General features: G+C 44.8%; 1 protein-coding gene across 1 annotated transcript in view; it reads right to left on the minus strand.

Moving 5' to 3' along the window:
• The window catches only part of KIF5C (kinesin family member 5C), a 77,026-nt gene extending 57,680 nt beyond the window's left edge, over positions 1-19,346 (minus strand). The window contains exon 1 of the mRNA XM_065840627.2: positions 19,122-19,346. Coding sequence (XP_065696699.1) covers positions 19,122-19,247 — 126 coding nt within the window. The 5' untranslated portion in view covers positions 19,248-19,346. The remainder of the gene's footprint in view (positions 1-19,121) is intronic.
• Positions 19,347-19,696: the final 350 nt, after the last annotated feature.

Raw genomic sequence — 19,696 nt, forward strand, 5'->3', positions numbered from 1 at the left:
TCCAGCCACATCCCACACCTGATCAGCACAATCCTATCATCTTACTATTAATAAATTCCTTTCTAACTCTGTTTCTGGGTGAGGGAGTTCATTCATTCTGTGTGCATGCATGTGTACGGGGGTCTGAGCACCAGCAACTGAAGTGGGATCACAGGTCACAAGGTCCGTGTGGCCATGCCACCAGGTTGCTGGATTTGGCTCTTCCTAACAGCCGATTGTTCGGGCACTCAGCTGAAATGGGCAAAGGGATCGCATACACAGTGTCCCTCTCATTCATTTCAGTCCTCTGTCCCCTCAGAAGGCAAGAATGTGCTTTTCTCCACATCCTGGTCAAATAAAGGCACGCCCTTTGCCCCTGTAAAAGGGGTGCATCAGTCCTGCAATCATCAACCGATAGCTCAGGAAAACTTTTGGTCCCTGCAAATACAAAACAGGGCCAAATCGCATGGCTTCATTTATCAGATGACTTGTTCGGCAAATCATGACTTTGCTGGAACTCTGTCATTATTATTCTGGCTCTCTATTCAAGTCAAAGAGTTTTATTGATGCAGTTGGATCTATTGATGATCTATGAGTGGTTTAATATACCTTACAAGATGCCACTGCCAGTACAAACAACGCATGAGTATACAGGTAGCAGAATCATGTGATACGTAGGAGCTTAATTAACAGGAAATTATTTCCCAGCTAGTATTCACTACCATAAGTGCTTTTATAGGAGAGGTTTTATAAATAAAAGATGGATAATTGCAGGTCTGGAAGGCAGAATTTTTCAAAGAGCAGAAAGCAAACTATTACCAGCAGCAGTTCAGTTTCCAGTGGAGGCACATCCCTCACCCAGCACTGAGCTTCTCCTTCAGAAGGCGCCATAAAACACATTTCTCCCCTCTAGCCTATAGGAGTTGGAATTAAAGTCTTTACTTCCTTTCAAAATATAGAGGAAACATTTACTGAGTGCTGCATCAAATGGGCTCCATTCACAAATGGGATAAATAACTGGCCCTGCAAATTTCTCTGGAATTAGATAGAAGGACTTTTTTTGCCCACAAGTTATAGAGGTTCTGCAACTACAAGGTTGTTTCCAATTTGCTGATAAAGCACAAGAAAGAAACAGGATCTATCCCCTTCTCCTGAAGCCATCAATCTCTAGTGAGGATTGAAAACATGAGGATTAAAGACAGAGGGAGGAAATAAATGCATGTTAGCAAACCAGTTAAATTTGTTTATTATGTTTTCCCTTTATTCAGTCGTACCTATGAAATACTACTACCATCCTATTTGTTTTCTATGTTAACTCGCTCTTTGGAAACATTGACGCAGTAGCAATTCCCCCAGTGGATTGGAATTCAAAACACTTGGGATAAAAAAATCTAGACATTTCTCAGGATAACCTGAATACACCACACAGTCAAACCAAGTTCTCCAAAAGACATTCTTAAATCTTGGTAATACTCCTAAAACTCAGTCGGAAAATAAATTAAAACAAGCAGTCATGTATGAACAGGCACTGCAGAGCAATTTGAGTCAAACACAACATCACTTTTGCATAGCAGGCTTAATTATTGATCTGCCTTATGAATATTTCTGTGGAGCTGATGGAATTGGGCTCAGGGCCAGAGATCCACTTTTAGCTTCCACTCTCAGCAGAAAGAACCTTTAACTCCTTGCAACAAATCCTGTTTTGAGAAAGCATTACTTTCGTTTGGTATAGATGTACAATTTAGGAAACTAAGCCTTAAAAATTACTTTTTAAAGTTTTTCTTCTACCTAGAAACATGACCTGGAAAATACAGTCTTTGAAAAACCTCGGATGAATTTTAAACATAAAGAACTCCCAGTACAAAGACAACTATTAAATAATCCTCTTTAGCAACATTATTTTATACTTCTGACACAGCGACACTCAGAGTCACAGCTCTCCACTATTATTTACTTGCATTGGTGCAAACCAGTCATCACCATCCAGAGGATGAGATGAACCCGGAGCATTCAGCCACCACAGACCCCACAAAAGCTCTCTGGAAAACGGGACCTCTTCTTACTTGAGGGCAACCAACTCGCTCCTCCTCCTGCTCCTCGTCCAGGTGTCCCCAGCACCTCGTGGCTCAGGAACGGGATGGGGAGGTGGAAAATCCCTGGCACGCAGCCTCCTCCAGCTCCTCGCCATCCTCTGCCCAGCCGGCAACGGAACACGCGGCAGCACCAAGCACGGCGTGTGGATGCTGCGGTACCGGCAGCACTTCGTCCGAGCATCCTCTGGTATTCCTGCCACGGTGCAGCCCAGTTCCATCAGGATTAGCACCATCCTTCCAGCCCGCCAGTGCTCTGTATGGCAGCTTGCAGCTTTCTTTTCAGCCTCGATTACTTAACTGCTTATGCAATGGCACAAAACCGAGTATTTGAGAGTGGTGTTATCCTCCCACAGTTAATTTAATCTCTGAAAAGATGAAGCTATGTTAACAATCATGGGGAAAAGGATCTAATGTGATGCTTTGTACAGCACTAGCCTAAGCTGTGCATCACTCCCCCTTTCCCAGGTCTTTCACTCCACATTAAGAAATTTGGATAACTTTTTCACACTTGTGTTTCTTTTGCAAAATTTTTTCTTCATTTTTTTCCTCACAGAATGAATTTTTAAGTACGCGTGTGATTGTAAATTCAGCAGAACTCTCTGCTTTATCAGAGGTATAAACCCATCAGAGCAAGGAATGAGACACGGGCTACTCTCATGGTCTTTGGGGAAACAGGAGAACGTCATCCCCAGCACCATCCCTCTGGCTTTCAGGTAGCTTGTCCCACTGTATTACATGTAACAGATAACTACTCATTTAATTTAATATGCTCTAACTCATTTAGTAAACCTTTTCATGCCTATTCAAAGCTGCCTTCATAATCTACTCATTTTACTTCAGCAAAGCACAGACAAGTTTAATCACATTAACTTTAAAATGCTGTCACTCACATTTCAGATGAAGTTCTTTTGGACATCAGAGGTTCTGAAGTAAACAGAAATCTTGTGAGGATATTTACTGCATAATATTCTGAGCCACAATGAGAACACAGGGTCCTCATCTGACCTGCTTTTCATAGCTTCCACTTGCAACAGACACCTTCCAAACCCTTCGAGAAAAAAACCATTCACCGAGCTCTGCAGGTAAGCCAGACCCAAAATTATTACAATTTCTCTGGTTTTACCAGGCTCCAGCATTTCAGCCAACCTACCCCACTCCCTTACATCAACAGAAGAGAATTTCATCATTTCTTTTGTATACAAAACCAGGCAAACTAACAGTTTGGAAGAAAAGACAGAAAAATATTCTTCATAGAAGAAAAGAGAAAGAAAACGACCATAATCACAGGAGCCTCGCTCCTCTAACTAAAGGTATTGTGATTTTTGTAGCAGTTCAGAATAAAAAGAGAACAATGTATTAATAGTCTGTTTTGTAACAACGCAATACTTCAAAATTGGTTTTAAAGTACTGGGGGGTTGTTATTTTCTTTGAACAACAACAGAAAAATTTCCTAGCCATAAAATAACGTAACAAAACCTGTCCTCAGGCAGCTCACCACAGCAGCAATGGAAGAGGAGTCAGCCCAGGCCACCTCATGGGTGGGCAGCCACGGGAATAAGTTACTTGTGGAGCAGCATCTCTGCTTACTGTCAGTGTGTACAATATTAACAAAAAAAATAACAACTAAGTGTATATTTAAAACATGAAATGAAGCAGCTTTGGTGAATTAAAAGTCCCAAGTAAGATACTAACTGTCAGCTCTACCTACAGAAGAGAAGCATAACAGACCAGCCCTGCTTCAAGACATAACTACATCTTAATTCTGCTGTGGCAGCGTTGTGTTAATCTCCACTTTGTTAAACATATCACTTACAGATTTATGGGGCAACTGGGCGGCTCAGGAGATTAGTAATGGGATACTGAGCACTGTCAGATGTAGCTTCAAATCCACCTCGGGTCAGGAGAGGTCAAAATGAAATGGGAGGGCACCACTGGTCCGTAGAGCAGCTTTCTTTTCAGCATGCTCCGCAAAAGCAAGGATTGAAGGGGATCAGAGAACAAACTACACCACTGGGCATAGAGCGTCGTGTCAGGCTGGATATATATTGGCAAAAGAAACAAGTGAGACGCTTGCACCCCACTGTCTGCATTGTCCGGTATTTGTTCTGCAGAGAAAGCATTTCACAAGCGTAAACTCTCCCATTTGCAGCTGGGCTATATACTCATTCAGTCTCCCGGGGATTAATCCAGAGCCACTAATTTATTGTGTGTCTGAATCATGACAGAGGAGTTCCTGGAAGGTCTCGAAGCTGCCCTGGCAATCCCAACCTCAGGGAGCCCAGAGTCCAAAAGGCAGCACAGGGCTGGGCCCCCTCTGCTCCCCGAACCGACCCCCGTCACCCTGACCCACACGGACCCCAATGCCGTCTGCGTGGTGGCACACCATGGTGAGAACGCAGTTCTCCACTGAGGACACGCTCCACCAAGCAGGGTTGAATTGTTCTCATCCCGTTGTCACTGATAACAAAGTGTAGGACCAACGGCAACACCGGTACATGTAGATTATTCTTTGCCCTCAAAAACTGAGAGATCTCAGGTGTTCAAAAGCCCAGACTAGTCACATCCAAGACAGGTGAGAGAGGACAAGACCATAGTCCATAAGCTAATGCTTTAACTGTACTACCAGTGATCAGGAAACAACCCTCGGCCTTGACACCTTGCTGGTTGAGCGTGTTACTGGGAGACCGGTAACAATTTAGACTTGGTTCTTCATTTACAAACCGAGACACTAAATGCCAATAGTGCTGGGAGCTTCAGTGTTAGCCAACCTCCTGTTTAAAAGCATGCAGTATAACAGAAATATTGTCACTAGTCTGCCCCAGCCTCCTCTCACGCAATGCAATTAAAACCACACACACTGAATATACATCGGGGATTAAGGAAGGAGAATGACCGCACCGCTACTTCTGTGTTTCGCTTCACCTTTTCCATCGAAAAGTGATACTCGAAGAACCGACAGGGCAGCACACACAGCAGTGCTGTATCTAGTTTTATCTACAGAGATATTTGATGCACAACTGCCTTGGCATTACCTTCAATTTTGTAGCTTGACTGCTCACAGCCTAGACTCGTGTAGTATATTGGAAATATTCGGCTCTATAGCTATAGTAACAGCTCCAATTTGAGCATGGAAGAGCCTTCACAGAAGCTCAGATGTCGAGGCAAGCAGCGCAATTACCCTGTCACCGAGTAATGCAGACAAGTTGCTCCTGGCAACAAACCTCTTCAAACCCGGCCGGAGAACAGAGACCCCACGTGCGAGCGCGGCCATTTTGATAAGCTCCCACCATTTCTCTCCGTTCTGGTAGCGAGGACTCTCCAGCACCTGGGGCAGACCCACTGAAGCGAGGTCCGCGTTTCACACACGAAATGCACATCTAAAAGCTTATTTAATAAGAATAAGGAGTGAGGTTGGATCTTCTTGGAAGGAACATGCAGTAACTGCAGCATTTCATGCAACCTTTGATTCCCACTGCAAAAATCGCTGACCTCCTTCCACTCTGGTAACACTTCTATTGATTTTTTTACCTCTTCTGATTCTTATCTCCATTTGCCTAGTTGCTTCTCTCCCTGCCAATTCACCCAATTTAAGCCAGGCAGGGGTGGAGGAGAGAGGAGGCAGCTCCACTTTGGGAGGACCAAACCCACCCAGAACCAGCCAAGCACAAGTTGGTCATTTGGAGCTTCAGCTCCAGCCGGCAAGAGCACCAGTTCCTGCCATCCCCACCCCTTACCCGCATAGACAGGAACCGCTCACTCCCACCCATAACCTTACAACCAACAAGCTCCTTGGCTTGTTGCACTGATTTCCTTACATAGCTCATCTCATTATCTAGAGGGGGAAAAAAAAAGCAGAACTCTCAGTTTTACTCTATATGTCCAAATCTCACAATTTGAGCACCAATCAATCACCCAGTCTTCTTCAAGCTAAAGCATTTTGGGTCAAGTAATTATATTTTTTAAATCACATTTTAAAATAAAATTTAAAAAAATAAGGATTCTGTCTCTGGGGGGGGGTAGGAAAACTTAAACAGGGAATTGTTAAACAGAGACCCCAATGTTATTTGTAAAGCCCATACATTTGTGGGAACAGGGTCATGGTACTGCAGTGCTTGGCCTGGTAATACTCAGCAATCGTATTCCAGCACCAGCATTCTTATTTGTACCTCTGGTTCCTAGTAATTAGACAAGTAGTGACAAAAAGTCATCCTTACAAAAAATTGCAACCCCTTAGAAACTGGAATTACTGCCTTCTCCATTTTTGCGCCAGTTATTAGGAAGTAAACAACGTATTTAAGAATGTGGTTTTTGTATCTCTGGTAAATTAATCGATCACTGATGAATTAAGTCAATGTCAAGTAATTCAGAGTTGTTTAAATCTCATTCTGATTTTGAGTAGAATCGGTCCCGAACAACTCTGCATTTGGTAGTGAGAATCCATACCAAGAAATCTGTGGTGAGAACTTGTGCTTTCCTGGACAGCTGGCACAGGGGATCTGATTGTGTTAATACACAGGATATAGCTCAAACTGTCACACAAATAATAGAAATAAAAGTGATACTATGGAGCCGGTTAAAACATACACAGGCACACAGTGAACTTTGTAAGAACAAAGAGCTGCAGAATTTCTTTTTGAAACACACTGCTTGGACCTTCTTTGGTAATTTTTGTTGGTTTTATGTGCAAATATAGATTTTTTTGGGTCTCATAACTCCTTCCTGTGTCTTCCCTGCAGTTAGAAATTCATTAATATATAAGCACATCCCTTCTTACAGCACAGCAGTGAGATCAGCAGACCAGCCCCACTTTCTGCTAAATTATCCACAAACAGGCAATGCTGGCTGGAATTATCTGACAGTAATTCTATTATCAGATTTAGTAATGCTGAGATATTCCTTCTGCACTTTCCAAATCTTCAAAGCAGGGCACAATCTTGCAGGTCAGGAGGCACAAAACGTGATCATGATAAACGTTTACACATATGAGTGAAAGCACTTGTATGGTTTTGTTTCTTGACCCATTGTGGCAAGAAAAATGAAGAAAAGACCACGACCTATAAGACGACAGACATACAAATGCAGTACCTGTCTATTACATAAATCATGGTTCGTATTCCTATTTCTCTCTAGCAGAAATGAACAAAACCTGCAGGACACGGGACTGTCAACTAGCAGAAAATAAGGAGGATAAGGAGTGTGCAAACACTCATCACTCCTCCTTTTAGGTCACAAGCCATTCAACCTCCATTCAACCTCCAGCTGCCCTGCTTACCTTTACACTCATCATTTGGTACTATTTCCAAAACAAAACCCACACCAAACTCCTTAGTTCTGAAGCCACAGAGGTCTCTTGCCTTCCCCAGCCTTGATGTTTATTCAATTTGCAATTCCTAGTTCTCAAGGTCTCTTAAATCCACGCCACTCCAAATGGCAGGTTTTAATAATAATAAAAAGCAAAATGATAATGAAAAAAAAATGCTGTTCAGCCATTGCATGTGGTGAAAATACATTTATACACTTACTGATGGCTCTTCAGAAAAGCAAGACCCTGAAGACAGAAGGAATCTCTTTCCAGAGCAGAATAATTGCTCTGAATTCCCATGTCTGCCAGCAAGACTACAGCTTTCAGGCTTGTTGTGTTTTAAACAGAGGGTCTCAAATGACTTTCTCAAAAAGAAACCAAAGCGTGTACCAGCAGCTCCCATAGTATCAAAAATCAGAAAACCCTGACATTTAAACCACCAAAAGTAACAACAGATAAAAAGAAGGTTTATTTCCATTGTATGAACAGGGGACCAAGGCACTAATGAGCCTAAGGTCACTTCTAAGTCAAATCCAGGCTTGTTCGGTTCCAGCTCCAAACCTGAGCCCAAAGCAGGTGTTTCCCAAGCCGGGCACTGACAACCAGAGGTTTTCATCTTTCACTCTTTTTTCCCAGCTCACTGGCTCACACAACACTTGAGGTGCTTCCATGTTCCTCCAGCTCTCAGCAGCAGAGTCCAGCCTTCCTCCCGCACAGGACGATGCTATCACAGCGCTTCACAGCTCAGCGATCACATATGGTACGATAAAATCAATTGTTTACGCTGGCAACAGTTTTGTTTGAAGTTTATGGATAAGGTTACTCCATAATACTCAGAAAATCCGGGCTGCACATAAAGCAAGCAATGGACAGAATAAATCCTTTATTGCTGATATAAGCAAACATTTTTCTCAAGTATAAAGAAACGTGCTTCTGTATAGCAAGATTAACTTTGCTTTAGGATTTGTTTGCATCATTGAACTGTTCTGCTTTGAAGTTAAATTGTCAAAGATACCATAAAGTGAAAAATAATCAAGCCAATGTGTTTATCAAATGACAGCAGAGTTTGCCACTGAGTATTTATGGTTGACCCAGAAAATAAAGAAGCATACAGATAGATTCTAAGAGAGAAAAACCAAACAAAATGCAAGATAAAAAAGGAAAGGGAAAAGAAATGTAATATAAAAAGGGAGAGAAGTAGAGAATGGGTATGACATGGGTGTAGCAGTTTGAGACCACCAGGTCAGTCTTCAGTAGTGGCACTTTGTGCAATTTATATGGAGACAAAAATCAGTGTTGGGCTGTTAAAAAGGAATTAACTGCTGCAGCTGGAGAAGAGTGAGCTGTACGGGTGCAGAGAACTGTGTCTGCAGTGTCACTGAAACAGCTACTAAGAGCGTCAGCAGGAAACGCCAGGAGTAGCGTGGCTTCCCAGGGTCAGAGGAGTCACAGCGGTTCAGAAGGACACGTGGCTTCGATCGAGCCATCAGCAAATTCTGTCAGCTACACAGCGAACAAGGCAAGACAGGCATTTGCTGGGCCTGCTCCAGCTGAACTGGTCACAAGCACCTCTTGATGGGACACAACTGTGTGTTACGAGCTAGTCCAGTATACATAGACACATCCATGGGTATATACATCCTCCAGCTGCATACTGCGCTTCCCGCAGCAGGTGGTGGTGCCTGCAAGTACGGCCGCTCAGCTACTTGTACTACTGAGCAATGTATTAAAAAGGAGCCAGATGACTTTCCTTAGTAGAATTTTGGAACAGATTATTACTAAGTGAACAATACAAAATCTCAAAGCCCTGTGAGAAGTTGCAGCATTATCCACATCTCCCTGTTGGCCTAAATACAGAGATTCAAGCAATTTAGGAGAACGGTACAGTGAAGAAAAGATTACAACCGCAGAAAAATCCAACTTCTGTTAACAGCTTTGCTAAAAATACTCACTAACCCAGTTACCCCAATTCAGATAACGCTCTCCTGCACATCCTTTGCTAAGTGAGAGAATTATTTAGCAGTCATAATGATACTTGCGTACCAGAGACTCAACTTCCCTGTAGATTCCCAATGTGACTTTAAAAGTCAACCTTCACCCCCAAAATAAGACGTCTCCTTTACCGCACAGCCAGCCACAGCAACAATTAAATAGAAAATACTGTGTCACAGCGACAACATCTAAGTAAATTCAGGAATATTTTGTTCAGGAGTAAAGCAAAAGTTATTGCAAGCCTTTGGGCCATTGGTCATATAAGAAAATGTGTTTTCCAGTATCACATCCTCCTCACACAACGGAAACATTTAGCAACAGCTTCAAAACAACCGCAGTTTTTCAAGAATGCTGGTGCTCCCTGCCCCGGGAGAGATTCTCTTACACGGACCCAGAGCATCTCCCATCCATCATCATAACTAGGTACTGAATAAGATTTCTTTTAGCAGAGAGCAAAGCACTGAAAAGAAAATGAAGCACTTTTACCAATGACATCTAAGAGGACTACTGTTAAATATTTAAGTTCTTACCTCTGAATGCTCATCTCTCATGGGGAAAAAATCCAACATTCTTGGTTTCAACTAGAGTCTGTCTCATAATTTGAAAATATGCATTTTCTGAAGCTGTCATAGGACCAATTATTGCTCTTATAATGGGAATTCATAAAAATCACATGCATTGCCAGGACAGCCCATAAAAAGTCAAGAACTGAAGTGGCCATAAATATGTAGAAACAGCTTCGCCCTTTCCAGTAGATGAATAAAATCAGGAATCCATCAGAAATACCATGCCTGTGAGTCCACACCTTTAGGGTTTCTAAGGATCCCATTTCGGATATTTTGAGGTAAAGGTTTTTTTGCTGTTGTGTTGGTTTTCCTGGGGGTTTTGTTTGTTCGTTTCTTTTTCCTTCTTTTTTGTTTGTTCGGGTTTTGTTTGGTTTGGGGTTTGGTTTTGGTTTTTTAAGTATGCAATATTTTCGCACTCCCAAATCCAATAACATTCAACAAAGGCATTTCCCAGTTCACACAGCCAGTCCCCAGACAAGCACCATTACCCGATGCGCATCTTCCAGCTGGGCTGGCGAAACCAAACATCAGCAGCACCACAGTCCAGTCCAAAGTGCCAAGCAGTCACTGAGCAACTCTAAATCTCTTTTCTGCTCCTGTATCCTTCAGCGTCAGCTGCAGCACAGATCACCCTGTATTGCAGACCCAGGCTGTTGTCTCAAATAACTTGGATCCAGTGTTCCTTCTCTTTTTCTGCCCACTGCTGCCTCACCCTGCAGCTTCTCAAGAGCAGAACTGAGAGCAGATCCTGAACCCAGACTCATTCCCACACAGATACAGGGTTTTTCCACTTAGTAAATATCTTTTCATATTGGGTCTTACCTTGGCATGACCTCTGAGTTTTAAAAGGCTGCAGGAACACAAAGGCAAACAAAAGAGGGAAAGTAAAGAGTCTGAAAGGAGCTGGTAGGTAATTGTGTTTGGTCTTGTTGGGCTACATTAAGACACAACACTTCAAGCTCAAAGGGATCCAACAAAAACAGACACAAAATATCCTGTGCACAGGAGTGCTGTCTATATTAAGGAAAAAACAAACAAACAAACTCAACCACAATAAATCCCCTTGTGTAGAAGAGATCTTTTGATTAAAACACTCATATCAAATTCCAAATGCACTTTTGTATTCAACTAAACCAGCCAGAATTTAACAAGAAATGCATCAGCAATGAGACTAACAGGTAGAAACTGAATTGTGTGTGCTTCTTTTCCAGACCACCCTGTTCTTCTTTGTCACTGCCCCCTTTTCAACACGTGTCCACAACTCCCCTTTTCCCTATCTGTATGGTGTTACCAATGAATGACACAGCTCAATTTATGCACAGTGAAGTCTTCAAACAAAAGAACAGACAAATACTGATGACACAAGATATTTAACTTGCATTTAACGTTGTTCTCAGTAGAAAGAAGCCCACCTTTAAGAAAACACAGCTGTGAGATCTGCAGGTGTTGCAGCTCTGCAACTTGCTCCAATACACTGGTTACAGAGTTAGGAATGGACCTCAGTGCCTGGAAACATCAGGCATTTCAGAACCAGGAAATTTGAAAGAAAACAAATTCTAAAGTAAGTCATTTTAATCACAACAGGAAGGATACAAAGGTAATACCAAGGGTGTCAGCAGTCTAGTTAAAAACTGGCAAGAAAAATGGAATTAAATCATCTCTCCTTGTAAGCATCTGTTTTTATGGAAGCATCCCCCCTCTGCCTCAGTCCTCAGAAAAACTACTACAGAGAAAAACATATTAATATTAAAGACTTATAAGTGGCATCTCATCCTTCATTTTATCTTTTGTAACAGCATTTGTTCTTGCAGCACAGTTTGAAACATTGAAACAATATGTGGAGATGTAAGTGCCCATCACTCCCTACCAGGTTCCTCGCTGCACGTTAAGCCTGCGTTCAGGGCAGGAAGCTTCAGAAGAAATCATCTCCAGCGATGCAGAACAAAAAAGTACTCCCAGACTTCCCCAAATACCCATAAATCTGCCTGTACCAGACTGAACAGCCATTTACTAAATGAATCCAAAGCCAAGTGACTAACTGCTGCATCCCAGGGGATGGAAACAAAGCGCAGAACAAGCTGGAACGAGGTACGGGAGTGGAGATGCTGGAGGGTGGAAACCAAAGGCATCCTGCAGCAGCTACCAGAGGGGAAAAAGACAACATGGAGAGTGGCATGAGACTACATTTTCCAGTTGTTTGACAATCTGTCTTGTTGAAATATATCTTCTATTTTTTCAGTTTCAAAGCTTTAAGTAGGAATCCTTGTTTTTGACAGGATAGGTATGCAGGATGAAGATACTTTTAGAGAAAGATATCCAAATGGGACTACAAAAATGCAAAAAAAGTCTTCAACGCCCCGAGTAAGCACGAAAGGAACTTGCTTTGGTGAAAAAATAATCAGCTCTGTATTTTGAGTAAACCATCTTTCTAGCACCACCACCAAGAAACAGAAACAATTTTCACGTCTTATTTCTCACTACATTTTTAGAAAACAGAAGAGCACATATAACTTCATCCAAGAAGCACACATTAATCTGTGTTAAATAATTTTCCTCCAGTTCAGCACTTACAGACAAGCTTGAAAGAAAATCCTTTCCAGCACCGAAACAGCAGAGGACCCAGAAAAGAAACAAACAGAACCCCCCGAAGACACACTGTCCCTGCACAAGTGACTGTCTGTGCTTAAATCTGGCAAGAACGTGACAAGCAGCGTTTAACACGCCCAGGATTTTGCTTTGAACCTTAACTGGGAGGGATGTATCTTTGTCTCACGAGCATCTTAGAAAACTGGTTTCGTGCCAGCGGAGTCCCCAGAGCAGAATCGGCTGCTGCTCATCCTCATACCAGAGATGCAGCCCAAGGAACCCCCCAGAGCACCAGGACCCACAGGGCTCGGGCAGACACTGACCCTCTGGACACCACCACGCTCTGCCCCTGTGCGACGTGGCGAAGCTCTACATCTGCCAAATTGCCCTGTTAACCCACATCTCCTCATCCCAAGTTACGGAGTTGGACAGATGCAAAGGCTGGTGGTGCAGAAGGAGAAGGTTTAGGGTTTGGAGAAGCTCGTAGACTTCTTTGCAAGCCCTTATCAAGACAGATTTTTTTTCCACTGACTTACATTACAGAAAACTAATACTGTAAATTACCTTTGCTTCAGTGCTTTATGGAAGTATCACTGTGTCGAGAAATAAATATATTGTATTTCTTGATAAAGAGATCCAGAACTATGTGAATCTTTAGCCAACAGACTGTAAATAACGGAACAAAAAAACTACTCTATTTGGTGATCTCATCAGTCGCCTGATTCTAACCTTCTACACAAACACCTGAAAATAAGCGTGAAGCGCAGCAGTATGCCTTAGGAAAACAACTCCTGTCTTTAAAAACCAAACATGGGAGCAGCTCCCTGAACAGCTACCACACCAGTTCTTCAGTGCACGAAGTAGTTTCTTCTGCAAGGCACAGAAAAGCCACCCTGAGCCAGCAGAATCATCTTGTATTTGTTCTTTCCCAACTGAACAGCAATGTGGTGTGATCTGCAGCCTTCCTCTTCTTCCCAAGATACTTACTGGCTTAAGCTACTGAGAGAAATCACCCAAAAAAAGCAAGTGCCAGATCTGTCAGTCTTGTGCTGCTGCTGCTCTGGAAATAGTCTGACCTGAAAGCAACACAGCACAAAGCCACAGGGGAATGAGCACAGCACATCATGGTACATCTCATCCACAGAACAGGAAAATGCAGCAGGTTAAAGACATGGGCAGCTTATGCCAGGGTACAGGAAAATCTTAGGGTGTGGGAGGATTAGCAACACTTTTGAAAGAAACAACTCCCACAAAGGTATTTGTCAGCTTTCGGTGTCTTCAGCTACCTGTAATTCCATATAAATGTCATGCCTAGCTACACCAGCTACTTGTGTCTCACAACAGTCATTCCTAAAAGCCTTCACACAAAACATGCCCGGTCTTCACGGGAATACAGGACTTGAGCAGAGCTGGAACACACCCCAAAGATGCTGGAGACAAAGCCAGCATTAGCTCCCTGGATTAAGTGTTCTGCTAGGAAAATACCATGCTGCATATCCACTGACATATTTTACATCGAGACGGAACTCACATCTCTCCTCACATCCTACATCAAACTGGAATGAGCTTTTTGTAAAAGGTATTCATAGATACACGATGAACAACCCCCCTGTAAGCAGAACTACTGTGCATTTGGAGGTAGAGATGGATACTTGGCTTTTCTTAGAAGCACAATGTACCACACCCTATGAAAAAAAAAAGCCATGCAGAATAGGGTGGATATTTTTTTAAGCAGTAATTTATCTACTATTCCAGGGCTTCCTGTGGGTCTTTCTTAACCAAAGTGACAACTGCTTAACAGCCTACAGAGATGCCTGTACAAGACGGAGGTAAGAACATGACCTTTTTTCCTTAGTACAAACTCTGCTAGCATACATGAAATAAAAGGTAAAACATATCCAAATATTCTAGAGATGGAAACAGGCAAGAATCTCTCCATAAGACATTTCAAACAGTACTTATAGCAGAAAGTTTTAAAAAAACCACCCCACAATGCTGCTAAGATTCCATCCTGCCCACTGCAAAGGAACCAGCCATCAATTTCTGTTTTCCGTCATTTCACTGAATCTGACACTGCAAAACAGCAGTGACCACTGCACAGTAGCACAGTATCAGATGACGACTTTTTGTTTGCTTTTAGGCACAAGGATTAGTTATGTGGAATGTTTCAGAGATTAAATAACAATATTTTCCCCCACGGGAGTAAGGCAGGAGCCTGCAGGGACTCCCCCATTCACCCTGTAGCTCTCCACCAGTTTTTGAGGTGCAGTTTGTTGGGGGGAGCTGGCAGAGAGTTGTACTAAAGGCCCCAGTGCAGGGAGCGGTGCAGGCAGGGCAGGCAGCAGTGCAGGCAGGGCAGGAAGCGGTACAGGCAGGGCAGGCAGTGCTGCAGGCAGGGCAGGAAGCGGTGCAGGCAGCGGTGCAGGCAGCAAGGGGCCGAGGAAGGCTCTGCACTGCCCACCCGCCAGCCGGAACCGCAGTGCTCAGCAGCTTGTGCTAAGCCAGGCTTTACACATGTCCTCACGCTGCAGCTCAAAAAGCAGCTGACAACTGGAATGAAGAGTCTTTTATCCTCTTTCTGGTAATATTAACATGAGGATTCTGAGCTGGCTAGAAAGATTCATTTTAGATGTTCTCCTTTCTAAACAGGAGATTTTGCCAGAAAAGTATCCTCAGAGAGAGCATCCCACCAAGTCCTGAGCTTCTCTGCATCCTTCCTTTGCAGATGCTCAGGAATAAAAGCACTCGGAGGAAGGGGGAAGCAAGAAGAAACCGCAGGCCAGAAGTCTGTCTCAGTTGCTTACTACAGCAAACTGCTCCACGCTCTCCAATAAGACCAGAAGAAGCAAGCCAGCTAGAAAAAATACATTTTTAGGTATGTCAGCCAACACAATCAATTCAGAAAGTCACCTTGAGGTTGCAGAGGAGCAGAAACATAAAATGAAGCTGCAGTCTGTTGAGACTGTTGGGTAGGTAACCGCAAAAGAAAGCGATGGATTTACCACTGTCGCCCTTTCCTGCCATGGTTAAAGATGAGATGCATCTAAAAGGTTTTTAGCATTTAAACTTTAAGTAGAAACAAAATACAGTGGGTTTTCTCTGTTTAAATCAAAGGAAAATTTAAGGTAGATATTTTTACCTTCCATACTTCACCACATGGAATATACAAAGAGCATGAAGATGGATGGAAGAAAATATAAGACACTGGGTCAAATTCCAACTCTGAAGAGTTTAACTGGTTTGAATGGAGTTAAAACATTGCCCAGGGCCTCCCCTGACAAGAGCTCTGAACCGCAGGGCCAGGGGCGTTGTACAGACACGACTTTACTCACGGCGTGAAAGATATCCTGGGGAAACTCATGTCTGAGTTGTAAAACTTCCCTCCTTGCTGTTCGCTTCCAAGAAAGCTCATCAAGTCGTGATCTTTTTGTTGGAAAATCTGCTCAAAGCGCTAGAGAAGTATAATGGGAGGCGATGATGGGAGGTTCAGAAAGGATTTTCCCCACAATTGTGTGTTGGGAAGACGCAAATTATTCAGACTTACTAGTCAGAAAGAAAACAGACATTTTCTTTAAATAATTTGTATTTTCATTTTTCTTATGTGATGAGAGAATTCCTCTGGGGGTGGGTTGGTGGGTTTGTTTGTTTTTTCAAATTTTAACAGAACCCCTTTCTTTCCAAAATTTTATGGAAGAAAAATAAAAGCTGCATTGCAGTGTTTTTCAAGTGCTGTAGTAAAACACACACACATAAAGGGTTTGCGTTCTGGTTTGGTTTTGCTTTATGTAATTTTTCCTAAGAGCTTTTGGAGAGTAAAATCTTGCTTTTCTACAAGGAAGTCCACTCTGGTCTTTCCCTTCCACCAGAATTAGGGTCCCTCCCCGCCGCTAGGCACTATTTGTTGGAGCTAAGCAGCCACTCTAAACCAGTAAATAATCACAAACGGTGCTGGTTTCTACTAACGTACTGCAGTGGTATCCACCGTACATCAAATTACACCAAAGCTCGAGGAGCTCAGTGCTACGAATAAAGATGACAAAAACCACGGAAATATTATCATGTTCATTTACACTTACAAAACTACAAACATCCCCATGGAACCCCAGCCAGATGGTTTCTCTTTCAAAAAAAAAAAAAGAGAAGCTGTATTTGAGGATGTAGTTCACTAGTTGAGATGACTAAAAAGTGCACCTAAAAAAGATCTGTATTTTGCCATATGAAGGGAAAGGAAATGCATCTCTAAGCTTCTCACTGGGTTTTCAAGATGGCAAATAACTCCCCAAAAATTATCCTGCCAGACCAAATAGATATTAAAATAAATATTTCTGTTGATTTATATAAATAAATACATGCACTTTTCTTGTTTCTAACTATTTTTTTAACTTCCATGGTACGTAATTGACAGTTAGTCTTATTTTTCCTTTTCACCTTTACTAAAGGAATCCTCTCCTGTGTGCAAGGCATAAACACCTTTTTCAAAGCATCATAGTTACTGTTTTTCCAGACAACTGATACTTTATAGACAGATGCACAGTGACTTAGGAGGGAAAAAGGGATTCTAAACTCTACTTCTCTTAAAAAGATAACATCATTAAGGGATTTCCAGTGCATGTATTTAATCTACTCTTAATATGTCTGAGGGGTTATTTACTTAAGGGGGAGGAGGGGAATTTGCTGACATTTGTTTCTAAAACATTCAAATAACTGCGCTACAGTTATTCTTTGGTTCCAAATATTTGTTGACCAAAGGCTGTCCTCCTTTGCTGACTGAGGCTGATAAACAGTTTGACCATTCTATTGTTAACAGACTGTTGCGGGTGTTACGGCTTTAACCTTCAAACAAAGAAAATTAATTTGGCTACAAAGAAAACATTAATAAAAACAAATTACAAAAAAACAAATTAGCCATATGTCCAGAATTGACTATTTTTTCCTTGCTTTCCCATAACTGTTTTGCAACTTTCATGAAAAACGTTTCTAAAAAACTTAGGTTTTAATAAGAATCTTGACAAATCATACAATTAATTGCTTGCTCTTTGCATTATCAATTAGTTTTAAGATCTCTTTACATAAAGTATGGATCATATTATTGGTTTAACCACAGTAGACCAATATATAAAACAAAGCATCAAAGCCATGGCCTGTTTTGACAGTAAACCAAAAATCTAACTGAAATTCAAGCAGATTGTCTGTGTACACCCACCAAAACCAGCACCAGCAGAATCCTGAACACAACCCCAAGGGAGAAATCCACTTGAGAAAGCTCCAAGAATCAAAAGCAAAGGCACTCTCCTATGTAAGGCTCGCACACACACTGTGCCATGTTAAACGCTCAGCAAAGGAGCCACATCCTGAACCACAGAGGGCCCAGACACACAGACGCTTTGTTCATTTTAAAGCCTTCGCTATTGTGAACAGCCATACAAAGCATGGGGAATAGGCAGAGTTGGGATGTGTAGTTGCTCCAAGCGGGGAGTAACTTGATTTTTTTTTTTAAATGAAAAGAAAAAGCTTCACCTTGTGTGGGTCATTGAACTAACGATGCTTATGCAGAACCCAAGTTGTTCTGTGGAGACCCACCAGCACCGGCACCTCAGTGTGTCCTGTCAGCGTTGCCCGGCTGCCACTGGGACAGGGACAAGGGACAGCGCTTTCCCCCACCCGGGGCCGCATCATTTGCTGTCAAGCATTTCGGAGCCAGCCCGGCTTTGTCTGGCCCTGCAAAGCTCGGTGTGGGATGCTGAGCGGGGATGGTGAGGGGGGGATGATGAAGAGGGGGATGCTAATGAGGGGGAATAGAGGGGATGCTGGGGAGTGAGGGTGCTGAGGGGAGGGATGCTTGGAGGAGAATGCTGACGGTGGGATGCTGCAGGTGGGATGCTGAAGAGGGGGATGCTAGGGGGAGGATGCTGAGGAGGAGGATGCTTGGGGGAGAATGCTGGGGAAGGAGGATGCTCGGGGGGGTTGATGCTTGGGGGGCATGCTGAGAGGGGAATGCTGGGGGAAGGATGCCGAGGTGGGAGATACTGGGGGTGGAGAATGCTGCGGGGAGATGCTGTGGGGAAGAGGATGCTGGGCGGAAAGGATGCTGAGGGAAGAGGATGCTGCGGGGCGTGCTGCGGCTCCGGGTTCGCAGCGCTCCCGCAGCCCCCGCGAAGGGGACCCCGCCGCAGCCCCCCGCGTACCGGGCAAACTTTCGCCGCAGGGGCGCGGCGGAGGCGCGGACGGGCCGCCCCCGCGGAGCGCCGGCGAGCATGCCCAGTCACCGGCATGACATCAGCGCCGGCAGCGGCGACCGCCCCCCGCGCCCCCACCCTCCCCGGGCCCGGCCCGCGACCCCCGCGGGGAGCCCAGAGCCCTCACCCGCGGCGGGGGTGGGGAAGGGAGCGGGCAGCCCGGCCGGAGGGGAGCGGCGCGGCCGCGCCTCCCTCGCTCCGCCGCAGCGGGAACAATGGGCGCGGAGCCCGGCGGGGGTGGGGGGGGTCCTGTGGGCGGCGGGACCGCGGGCAAGGATGCTCGTCCCGGGCTGGGATGCTCGTCCCGGGCTGGGATGCGCGCCCCGTCACGGCACCGCGCAGGCGGGGAGGGATGCGGCAGACTCACCCCGATGACCACCGTCTCCTCGCCCTTGAATTTGGGGATGAATTTGTCCCCCCGGAGGATCTCCGCCTCGTTGAGGGGCCGGAACCGGCACATCACCTTGATGCTGCACTCGGCGGGATCCGCCATCTCGGCGGGGCGGGCGGGCGCCGGCCGCAGGGAGCGAGCGCTCCGCCGGGCAGGTGCCGCAGACGCCCCAGCTGCTGCCGCCGACCGGGCGGGGCGGGGCGGAGCGGGGCGGGGCGAGGAGCCGCTTCAGCGCCGGCAGCGGCCGCTCAGCCGGGCTCGTCCCCCGGCCGGGCGCGGCTGCGCGGGGAGCGGGGCGGGCGGCGCGGAGCTCCCGCTCCCTCAGCTCCCTCAGGGCTCCGCCGCAGCGCGCGGGGGCTGCCGGGAGCCGTAGTCCGCGCGGCAAGTGGCGGGCGCGAGCGGCTCTAACGGCCCCAACGGCTCCAACCGCCCCTCAGCGCGCCGCCTGCGAAGAGGGGAAGGAGGCAGAGAGGAAGAGACGGCTCTTCCCGCCACAGAGCCGCCCTCTCCTCCCAGCCGGCTCTTCTTTCCTGAGAATTAATAGTAGCGAC

This window comes from Patagioenas fasciata, chromosome 7 (assembly GCF_037038585.1).
Source record: "Patagioenas fasciata isolate bPatFas1 chromosome 7, bPatFas1.hap1, whole genome shotgun sequence".
NCBI classification, from domain to species: Eukaryota; Metazoa; Chordata; class Aves; order Columbiformes; family Columbidae; genus Patagioenas; species Patagioenas fasciata.